General features: G+C 37.8%; 1 protein-coding gene across 1 annotated transcript; it reads right to left on the bottom strand.

Annotated features, from left to right (window-relative positions):
• Positions 1–1,109: 1,109 nt before the first annotated feature.
• LOC113079624 (zona pellucida sperm-binding protein 4-like) lies at positions 1,110–3,113 on the bottom strand. Its single transcript, XM_026251868.1, has 8 exons — positions 2,598–3,113; positions 2,337–2,524; positions 2,165–2,262; positions 1,934–2,091; positions 1,671–1,863; positions 1,451–1,598; positions 1,292–1,364; positions 1,110–1,221 (listed from the first exon to the last, which is right to left on the bottom strand). The coding sequence occupies exons 1-8, from the start codon at positions 3,082–3,084 to the stop codon at positions 1,145–1,147; spliced, it is 1,422 nt and encodes a 473-aa protein (XP_026107653.1). The 5' UTR covers positions 3,085–3,113; the 3' UTR covers positions 1,110–1,144.
• Positions 3,114–11,514: the final 8,401 nt, after the last annotated feature.

Here is an 11,514-nt window from a genome sequence, read left to right on the forward strand (position 1 = left end):
GTCCTGGCATCGCTGGTATGAGATTAGACCAGCACAAAAAGGAAAATGGGGGTGACATCTCCTTTAGCCATCTTGGCACCATGACTGTGTTTTATGACGTACTAATGGTTCGATGGGAAATTGACTGTTCAAGGATAATCCTACAGTGAATCTGTAATCTAAATTACTTAATGAACAAGTTCACACTTGGCCTTCTATTTTGTTTCTCATGAAACTTTGACTCTAAGTTTGTTCTTGTGAGCCTTGGCATGATGGCAGGACAGCATTGTCTTTTTACGAGGACACGACTAAATGCCTAGAAAAGAACAGACACCCCGTCCTAGCCAATTAGCGCATTATCCCAACAACATCTGGCTGGCAAGCCCTGATGTGTTTACACACACGAATAGGTCCCCTTGTGAAAAAGTGTACCTTCAATCTTAAAAGTATACTTTTAAACAAAAGTGCATTTGCAGAGATCATAGTTTAAATTAAAGGCCACTTAAGTGTACTTACAGATTACACTTTAATCACAACAGGTCTTAACCTAGGTGCACTTTATATAAAAAAAGACTTATGTCTAAGTATTACTTACTTTACATAATGTTAGTGTTTTAAGTACAATTGTTTATCACTATACTAAAGCACATGTAAAATAATTTACTTTAATTTCAACTTCAGTGTTCTCTCTTGTATTTTCAGTGTGTTCTCTTGGACTACAATATATAGCCTACTAGGTGCATTAATGCGGTCAATAAGAATAAGCTTCAATACACGCTTGTGTAGTATACTCCAATAAAACTGAATGGTTGACATTTTCCATTTCCAGCTCCTGCTGGTTTCAAGTAGTTTTTCAGCAAACCACTCTTGAGCAAGACACCAGACCACCAATTGCTCCCACACAAAATGTGCATGTGCACTTGGATGGGTTAAACATCCAGTTAACAATTAACCCTTTAAAAGGGGGAACCTTGTGCTGCTCCAGGTTAGCAACTAGAGAATGGATAGGGGACTCTGAATGCACAGGCTTACAAAAAGTTGTGGAACCTTGGTTTAATAGTGAGAAAAAAAACCTGGCAAGAGGGGCATTTAATACCAGATTCTGCAAAACACCACCAATAGACAAGATACCTCAGGGTTCTGCAAAGTTTATTAAAAACTAGATTTACATGACCAGAGTAACTGCTCCACTAGAAACCACAGTCTGCTCCCCAGAGACAGCCTTGATAGGAGTATCTCTTCCTGAAAGAGGAGTGTTAGAAATGAGAACTCATAAAATGCTCAGTTCCTCTGGTCAAAAGTGAGAACTCACGTTTCCTGGTGCAGCGTTGCTCACAAGAGCCAGATGATGGATGGCACACCTCTGTACTGCAATGGATGAAGATCTGACAGGGAAGAACGAGGCTCAAGTCATAGACCCCACAAGTAGTAAATACCACTGTTCAAGTAATGGGGGAGGGGGGAGGCATACGGTTTCCTGCAGAGCAGCCAGTGAAGCTGGATCTACAAATGTGAACATCTTCACAACAAAGCGCTTGTAGTGGGTTGGGAACTGAAGACCAGACGATCCAGTCACTGGAACCAGTGTGGTCAGATAACGGTCGTCCTGGTAAGGGCATCTGAAGACAAAAGAAGGTTAGAAAGAGGGTCTCCCAGCAGACGAACAGGATAAAGATTGGCTGTACACTCACCCATCGATCAGAAGGTCCCACTGGGGGAGACTGAGTGGACTAGGGGTTGAAGTCGTCCAACAGCGTCCCAGCATCAGGACAATGTTGGGGTCAGTCCTCTCCATAATGTGCACCTCAACATACACAGGCTCTCGCAGGACTTTGGTGATGGGATAATCAGCATCACTGTAGTAGGACGTGTAGGCCTCATCACCTGAGGAACACTGGGGTTCAACCAGACTCAAGTTTGAAAGGCTTTAGGCAGACACAGGACAAGACCTTACCTTCAGCACAGCCTTTGGTGACACATTGGCCATTGGCCAGTCGGAGCTCCACCCTGAGAGGTCCAGGAGCAGCTACTGGTGGAGGTGGAGGAACAGAGTTGACCTCCACAACCAGAGCTTCCACAGAAGTTTCAGAGTATCTACACTGGAAGAGAAACCTGGACAACACACAGCAAGCTTGTAGCATTTGTCAGGGATTAAAAGGTTCACACCAAGTCATAGATCACCTACTCAAAATGACTGTCCCTTGTGATGGAACCATATGGTCCAATCCCCACTTCATAGGATGAAGTCATTCGGTTTTCATACACCACATATCCGCCGTCCTCCTGTGAACAGAAACAGTGGCAGCATCCAGTCCATCATAAGCAGATGCAGAATAAAACCAGTAGCAGCTGCTCACCATCACACTCGTGCCACATGCGGTCACTGGGAACTGGTATATGGCAAAGGAAGGTGTGGACCCCACAGGAGCACAAGGTGGGTCGTTTCCACCCAGTAGATGAACCGAATCCAGACTCAGTCGAGGCAGAGTAACGTCTCGAGACACCACTACCACAAACTGACCATCTCTAATACACTGGACAGTTACTAGAACAAGGTACAAGAGCAGGTTAATTGAGAGAATCAGTTTAACATGAACTGAATAAGACTGAACACTTACCCGCCCTCCCATAGAAACACTGCTGTGCATTAAAGCAGCAGTTAATAGCTTCACACTCAGCTCTACTGATCCCAGGTAGACCACATTGGATCTGCTCTGAATCAGCTACAGCACAATTATCAAGGGGATCTGCCTGCACTACTGGCTTCTGAATCGGAAACTGTGGTTTGGGTTGTTGAACTGGCTTCTGAAGTGGAAACTGTGGTTTAGGTTGTTGAACTGGCTTCTGAAGTGGAAACTGCTGGTAAGTTGGTTGTTGAACCGGCTTCTGAAGTGGAAACTGCTGGTAAGTTGGTTGTTGAACCGGCTTCTGAAGCGGAAAATGCTGAGGAACCTGCTGGTTACTTGGTTGTTGAACTGGCTTCTGAAGCGGAAACTTCTGGGTCATCAGAGATTGAACATCCTGAAGCGATTTACTCCAGTGTGGAACAGCCTGACAGAAAGCACAAACCAGCAAAATCTGAACCGAACACCAACTTGCAGCCATTGTTTAACAGCTAAACACAATGTGGAGATACTGCCCTTTGGTCTTTTTGTATTCTGCAGATTTCAGCCAGTTAACGATAGTCCCTCCCTCTTCATTAACACTCATGGTTCTCATGAGTTGCAGAAAGGGGAGCTTATGCAGCTGGGTGATTCTCATTGGATCTCAAGATAGAATTCTCATTTTTCCTATTTTGAACATAAATGCACAAACTGAATTTGAAAAATCTTACTATCTTATCTGATTGTAATTGATTCTCAAATTCTGTTAACATGGTGTTCCTTGAGTCCAATGTCATATTGACAACAAATAAGAATGGTTCAAGTCCAATGTTTACTGGAACTTGCCAAAAGTAGATGTTTTTCTTTGGTGCCGTTGTCCTTACCACTCCCCGCAGACAAGTGTGCTCTTAAAATATGAGGAAAATACTACATTAAGCAGTTAATGATTTTAAGTATATGGAAGCTTATTTCCACCATAGAAGAAAAAATAAATAAATAGAGAAGAAAAAAAATGTCATTTTGACTATTTATGTCATGACTGATCTATCTCACAGTTCGCTAATATCAAGGTTGCTGACTTTTTTTCTCCAAATTGACCTTTTTGATTCCTTTGGGGGAAATAATTCCATAGAATCCATAGAAGTTTGTCAGCAAGTTTATTGAAACCACATAGTTAAAGAGAAACCCTGACAACCTTTTATTCTTTATGATCAGACTTCAAGCTTTCTTTAGTAAAACATGACTGCAAAAAGAAAAAAAGAAAGATAAAGAAAAGAGCAATCTGAGTTAACATGAGTTAACATATCAATTGACACTTAATGGACAAGTACAATAGAAGACCCCAGCTGCAAACACCAATTTTGGAATGTTTATTTTTTTATTTTTTATTTTTTATGTCAATTAGCATTGCAATTGTGTGTTTATTGTCATTCAAAGTTATCCGCTCTTTAATAGTGTTCTCAAAACGTTGGCACAAAAACATTATTCATAGAATCTTTTTAAATATTACTACTTGTTTCAAAATGTTTAGAGAACATTCAAAAGTAACGTTTCCATAATGTTTGGGAAATGATTAAAATGTTCCGTTAACATTCTCATAACCAGGAAAAAAACATAAAAAAAACATGTACATTCAAAAATAAAATTTTAATAACTTAATGGAAAGGCTTGTATAATTATATTTGAACATATTTCTGTTAAAGGTGCCACAGAATGGAAAACTGTATTTACCTTGGCATAGTTGAATAAGAGTTATGTACATGGAAATGAAATATCGTGAGCCTCAAACACCATTGAAAATCTCGTGCTGCAATAGTTCACTGAACAAGAGGCGAATCCTAACATAACACAGACTGTGACATTACAGTAGGAATCATTAATGTTTACACCCCCAACATTTGCATAACGTTTACCAGCCCATGTTCTAGGCCAGCCAGACCAGCCAGATATTGCTATTAAAACAATGTTTATTTTTAAATATTTAGCAATTAAGATTGCTGACCCTAAACTGCAACGTCCTACTTTATTAACTTTCTAAAGTGTCAAAAAAAGTGGAAAAGACAAGTGCAAAAATGCTTATAACAGCAACACAGAAGCTGCGTCCACATCTTCACCGACAACTCTCTCAAGCCTTGTTCACTCGGACGCAAAACATTCTTTCAAAATCTCTTAAAATCTGTATATTTGTCTGATACAGCAATATCAGGTTGGATGCCTAATCTCTCCATCGTTCATGCTGGACAGAAAATATTTTTGCCATTAAACAGCCAATCAGAGTTGAGCTCAACATTATTATTCATGACCCTTCCAAATAATTCTAGGAACAAATCCTAGCTTTGTAAATGGACATGTAAAACCATTTCTGGAAATTTTTTGCCATTACCTAAGCCACATTCCTTTTATGTACGTAGATTTCTTTTAAAGTATTGTATCAATGCATTTTATGGCACCTTTTAACTGGGATCATGGATTATGAACTCCTATTTTGGCCAGAAGTTAAAAATGTCTTCTTTAGTTTTTGTCTTCTCCATATGTGAACTGATGGACTGGAGTGGTGTGGATTATTGTGATGTTTTTACTCTCATTCTGTCAGCACCCATTCATGCAGGGCATCCATCGCCGAGACACTGATGCAGTGCTACATTTCTACAAACCTGATGAAGAAAAACTCATCCTAATCTTGGATGGCCTGAGGGTGAGCACATTTTCAGCAAATCTTCATTGTCACTACTGCTTTATAAAACTCTTCTCATCCCATGCAGAGGACAGGAGTCTCAAAGCCTCGGCCATGCATTTCTTTGCTCACCTCCTAACCAGGCGGTGCAGTTGGGTTTAGCAGGCGGGCTGTGGATTTGGTCTCTCTTGGTAGCCAGAGCATCGCGGTACTTGAGTTTCTCCACAAGCGAGTGGATCTCAAACAGGGGTCGGTGCAGGAACACAGGCAGCATGGAGTGACATACTGCCGATTATCACACCTTTCTCTGACAAAACCTTACGAGTGTCAATGGGACACTGGTGAGTGGGAAACTGTCACAGTGTCTGTTCTGTGTATCCCTGGGTGTCCACTAGAGGTCTCACTTACGCATATCCTCGCCCCACTTCAGTACTTCTTCTTCTTCTTCTTTTAACTTTTTATGGCGGATGGCAAACCAACTTTTTGGTGCATTTACCGCCACCGACTGGACTGGAGTGTGAAGCACTGATAGACAAATGACAAAAAAAAAAAAAAAAAAAAAAAAAAACATTTCTATATGTATATTAAATTCTGTGAATTATTCCTATTTCTTTAATGTATTTTATAATAACACCATATATTCTTCTTTGTCCTGCTTTCTCGTTCAAAAGACTTATCATATTGAATGATTCAACACCCATGTTTTTAACTTCATTAATGAGCTTTAACCTTTCTTTTTCATATTTTTTACATTTCATTAATACATGTTCTATAGTTTCAGGCTGATTACAATAAATACATTTACCTGATTCATGTTTTCCTATTTTAAACAATGAATGATTTAATCTGGTATGTCCTATTCGAATGCGTGAGATAATTGTATCTTCTTTCCTGTTCTTAAAAACACTTCTTCCATTTCCATTTACTTTCTGTTGAATATTATACATAAACCTGCCCTTGTTATCACAGTTCCATTCCTCTTGCCATTTGTTATTCATGAATTCTTTTATTTTCCCTTTAACTTCATTTTTGCTCAGAGTCACATGAATATCTATTTCTGTATGTTTAAGAGCTTGTTTAGCAAGCTTATCAACCACTTCATTGGCCTCCACTCCCACATGAGCAGGAACCCACATAAATTTTATCAAACTTACTTTACTTACTCTTAACAAGCTTGCCAGAATCTCATATATAAGGTCTTGCCTTGATGATTTTAATCCACTTGCAAGACTAGATAATGCTGCATAAGAATCAGAACAAATTACAACTAAGCTTGGTTTGACCTCCTCTACCCACTGAAGGGCTACCACCATAGCAATTAATTCAGTGGCATAGACAGATACATGATCAGTTATTCTTTTCTTAATTTTAATTTGAAATTGTGGAATGTATACTGCAGCAGCAGTTCTACCAGAGATAGGTTCTTTAGAACCATCAGTGTATATATTTAACCATGATGAATAATTCTGTTCCAAATACTCCTGGACAATAATGTTCTTGGGGGTAGCTTTCTCATTTTTCATTTTTATTTGTATCTGAAAATCTACATTAGGCATAGGAAAAAACCATGGAGGAATTCTGGATACTACCACAGTTGGACTAACATCACAATCAGCAATACCAACTACTCCTGCTTCCCTTTCAGCAATCCACCCAAAGCTTTTAATATTTTTATTTCCATGCTCCCAACATTCTTCAATTACCCCCTTTACTGGATGACATTCTTTATGTCCTTTTAAATTAATCCAATAATTCATTCTCATTGAATATCTACGGAGGTGTAAAGGAGCTTCCCCAACTTCTACCTGTATGGCTGCAATGGGAGATGTTTTAAACGCACCGCAACATATTCTTAAAGCTTGACTCTGCATTGTTACAATCTTTTTCAGAGTAGTTTCAGCTGCAAATCCATAAATAATGCTTCCATAATCTAAACTTGGTCTGATTAATGTACAATAAATTCTTTTCAAAGACATTCTACAAGCTCCCCATTCTATCCCAGATAAACATCTTAAAATATTTACTCCTGTTTTACATTTATTGATCAGTTTTTTAGCATGAGTTGCAAATGTCAATCTGGATTCCATCCATACACCAAGATATTTAACTATAGAGACTTGCTCCAGCTCCTGGTTATACAACTTTAACTTAACCTCTGGTACTTTTTTCCCCTTTGTAAAACATATAACTTGGGTTTTATCCACAGATAATCTAAAACTCCAATCATTTGCCCATACCTCCACTTTGTTCACAGCTTTTTGTAAACTTTGGGACACACATGCAATATTACGTCCTCTTTTCCATATTGCCCCATCATCAGCAAATAATGCCCTTCCAATATCACCCTTAAAATTACTAAAAATATCATTGATCATAATATTAAAAAATACTGGGCTACATACACTTCCTTGTGGAGTTCCATTATCTATCGAGTATGTCTCAGAATACTCTACTCCTATCCTAACTTGTATTGTTCTTTCTAAAAGGAAATCCATAATCCAGTTGTATAATTTTCCTCCAATTCCCATGCATTTAAGTTTAATTAAAAGTCCCTCTTTCCAAAGCATATCATATGCTTTCTCAATATCAAATAAAACCCCCACCAAAACTTCTTTATTTGCCTGAGCTTTCCTAACATCGCCTTCTAAACTTAAAACAGCATCCATAGTATTCCGACCTGCCCTAAATCCACTCTGATATGGTGATATAAGACCTTTTATTTCCAATATATAATTTAGCCTTCGTATGATCATTTTTTCCATCAGTTTACATAAGTTAGAAGTTAAAGCAATCGGTCTATAATTAATTGGATTTGATTTATCCTTTCCGGGTTTGCCAACTGGTACAATTATCCCATGCTTCCATGAAGAAGGAATCTTCCCTGCATTCCAAACCTTATTAAAAAGATTTAAAATAATATTTAAAGATCTATCTGATAAATGTTGGATCATTACATAACATATGTCATCTTTCCCAGGAGAAGAATGTTTAACTCCCCATAGTGCCATCTTTAATTCATACATATTAAAATCTGCATCTAAAGCATCACCAGAAGGATTTCTTTTCATCATTAGATCTGGATATTTATTTTTGTTCAGATTTCTACTCTTTTTAATGTCATCTGATATATTATCATCACTATGGATTTTAACAAAAACTTTAGCCAACATTTCAGCTTTTTCATTATCTGTCACGGCTATTCTTCCTTCATCATTTTTTAAAACAGGAAAAGTCCAATTTCTATAAATTCCTCCCATTTTCCTAAATGATCCCCATACTTCACTTACTTCAATATCATCTCCTATTGTAGAACACCAATCTCTCCAGTACTTCTTTTTAGCTCCTCTTACTATTCTTCTTACTTCAGCTTGTGATTTCTTATATTTAATAAAATCTTCAAATAAATTAGACTTTTTAATTTTTCTAAATGCTTTATTCCTATTATGTATAGCATCACTACACTGATCTGTCCACCAAGGAACTGCTTTCCTCTTTTTACATAGTCTCTTTTTTCCAATAATTTTATCAGTTACCTCATACAAAACTTTACATATTTCCCCATTACATTCATCTATGTCTTCCATCTTATTCAGTTCTAATGCTGTTAATTCTACCTCACTTAGATATTGATATGCTTCCCAGTTTGCTTGATTAAATCTCCATCTTGGAGCTAAAATCACATTACATTCTTTAACACTCATCCCTACCTTACATACAATTATATAGTGATCACTCCCCATACTATTATCTTCCTGAACTTCCCATACACATTTACCAGCTATCCCTTCAGAGACCAATGTCAAATCTATAGCTGACCCAATACCACGTACTAAATCTATTCTTGTGTTCCTGCCATCATTTATACAAACTAACCCGTTACTATCTATAATTTCTTCAACAACATCCCCATTATGATCATCTTTACTGCTTCCCCATAAAGTGCTGTGTGCATTAAAATCTCCACACCAAATTATTTTATGATTTCCTGATCCTATAACCTTTTCTAAGTCTTTACTTAATCTATTACAAGGATTATAATAATTTATTATTCTAATATTATGTTTCTCTGCATATATTTCTATAACCACCAATTCATATTCTTCAATTTCATTAATAACTCTAAATTCTAATTCATTTTTTATAAAAGTGGCCACCCCACCTCCATTTCCTGTCTTTCTATCTTTCCTTACTATATTATACCCTTGCAGAACAAAGTTTAATTTAGGTTTTAACCATGTTTCTTGTAGACAAATTACGTTTGGTTTCACCTCTAATAAGTCTATATACTTTTTAAATTCTGATCCATTTGCAATAAGACTTCTGACATTCCATTGCAGGATTGTTAAAACCATAATTATTATTATTATGTACTTCCACATGCTGATTGAGTACTTGATTGAGACTTTAGCATATCATTTATTTTTTCCAATGTAACACCAGCTACTTTCAAGTATCTCTCAGCTGCTCGAATTATGATTTTAATTCTCTCTGTTCTGCTTTCTGTTTGAGCAGAACAATTTACCACTTCAGCCATAAATGAGACAAATTCCAATTTCCCGATCACCAAACTATCCTCTTTTGTCTTACTTAGAACCAACGTATTTCCATCCTGTTCTTGTACTTTTACCTCTCTGTGTGTCTGCTCTTTTTGTTTTGCTTTTTGTGCTGCTTCAGCGTAAGTTAATCCCTCAGTTATTCTCACATTTTGAATTTTCACAGCATGTTTGTGAACACTACATCCCCCAAAACCAGCACTATGCTCACCTCCACAATTACAACATTTAGCCTTCACTCCTTCACCACATTTACCATATTCATGGTCACCCCCACATCTCGCACAGCGTTGTTTTCCTCTGCAAACAGCACTAACATGTCCATATTTCTGGCACTTGAAGCATCTAAGCGGAGGAGGCACATAAGGTCTTACTGGATAGCTTACGTATCCTATTTTTACCCTCTCTGGCATTCTTTCCTCATCGAACTGAAGCATTACTGACAAACTGTCCATTCTTTCTTTGTTTTTCACGTACTGAAGTCGTTTTGCTCCAACTACCTTCGCCCCTTCAACGCAACTTTTAATTTTATCAGTATTCACATCAGTAGGAATTCCAGTTATTACTCCTCTAACCCAAGGTTTCTTCTTCATCAAAGTGCATGACACCAAGAGTCCAAGCATCGAGGTTATACTTAGAGCCTTCTTTTGTTGTTTTTCATCCTTACATATGATAATCAAGTTACCATCTCTCAGAGTCTTTGCACTATGAATTTCACCTAAGGCTTTATTTAGCGATTTAGTTAGTTTAATTGGGTTAATCGTCATACCTGAATCTGCAAATTTCATCATCACTTTATATTCTTCAATGTTTTTCCTACTTACATGATCCTCCTTTCCACTATCCGTAAATGATCCTTGACTATTAGTTTTCTTTCTTTTCCGATTTACTACTTTCCACCATTCATTCCCTCCTGTACTCCCGCTACACGATTCATTTTCCATTTCCGGATCACTACCAGAGCTACCGTCATTTCCTGCCATCAGTGCTCCAGTCCAACCCAGTCCAACCCACAAAACAAACTGACAGCCAATCCCACTTCAGTACTGCATTTCTCACAAGCCTTTATCTGGACTAATCACTTCATTGCACACAGCTGTTCCCACTCACATTGTTTGCACCTGTCTATATATACCCTGTTTGTTTCTGTCATTGTCCTGGAGTACTTGGTTAATGTCACCCGGTATTTTCATGTTCCCTGGTTTTTGTTGTGTTTCTTGTTTTGGACAGCTTTTCTGATTTTGACCTTTGCCTGGCTCATTTATGATTCTGGATTACCCCAATAAAACACTGCTTTCGGATTTTCTTGTTTGTGTGCACTTCGTGACAGAAGGACTCCATCATGCCCCGACCCAGCAGTGTGGGATTTTCATATCCGTTCTCTAGTCACCATGGAGGAGCGGAGGGGGAGACTCTTGAATTTAACCACTTTGATTTTACTGTTGCTCTTCAGTGAGGCAGAAATCTAATTATTAAAGCTGCAATATGTGATTTGTGTAATTGACCACAAGAGGGCGCATTTCCAACAATAACAAAGGCGAATCTTGATGACGCTATGAAGCCTGTGACGATGGGAGATGTTGTTTATAATGCGTTTTCACCAAAGCAATGTATCTAAATTGGATAAACGAATCATGATCACGGATAAGGTAATTTATTCGTTTTTGCATTACATGTATATCTGATCGTATTATTTTGTCATCAT

This window comes from Carassius auratus, unplaced genomic scaffold (genome assembly GCF_003368295.1).
Source record: "Carassius auratus strain Wakin unplaced genomic scaffold, ASM336829v1 scaf_tig00028749, whole genome shotgun sequence".
In the NCBI taxonomy this organism is placed as follows: Eukaryota; Metazoa; Chordata; class Actinopteri; order Cypriniformes; family Cyprinidae; genus Carassius; species Carassius auratus.

Bases quoted from the DNA above. Each gene is read 5' to 3' on its own strand.
- LOC113079624 (XM_026251868.1), bottom strand. From the start codon at position 3,084: ATGGCTGCAAGTTGGTGTTCGGTTCAGATTTTGCTGGTTTGTGCTTTC. The intron at 2,263-2,336 runs GTGAGCAGCTGC...TTCTGTTCACAG, and splicing joins CATGTGGCACGAGTGTGATG to GAGGACGGCGGATATGTGGT. The intron at 1,599-1,670 runs GTGAGTGTACAG...TTTTGTCTTCAG, and splicing joins TGGGACCTTCTGATCGATGG to ATGCCCTTACCAGGACGACC.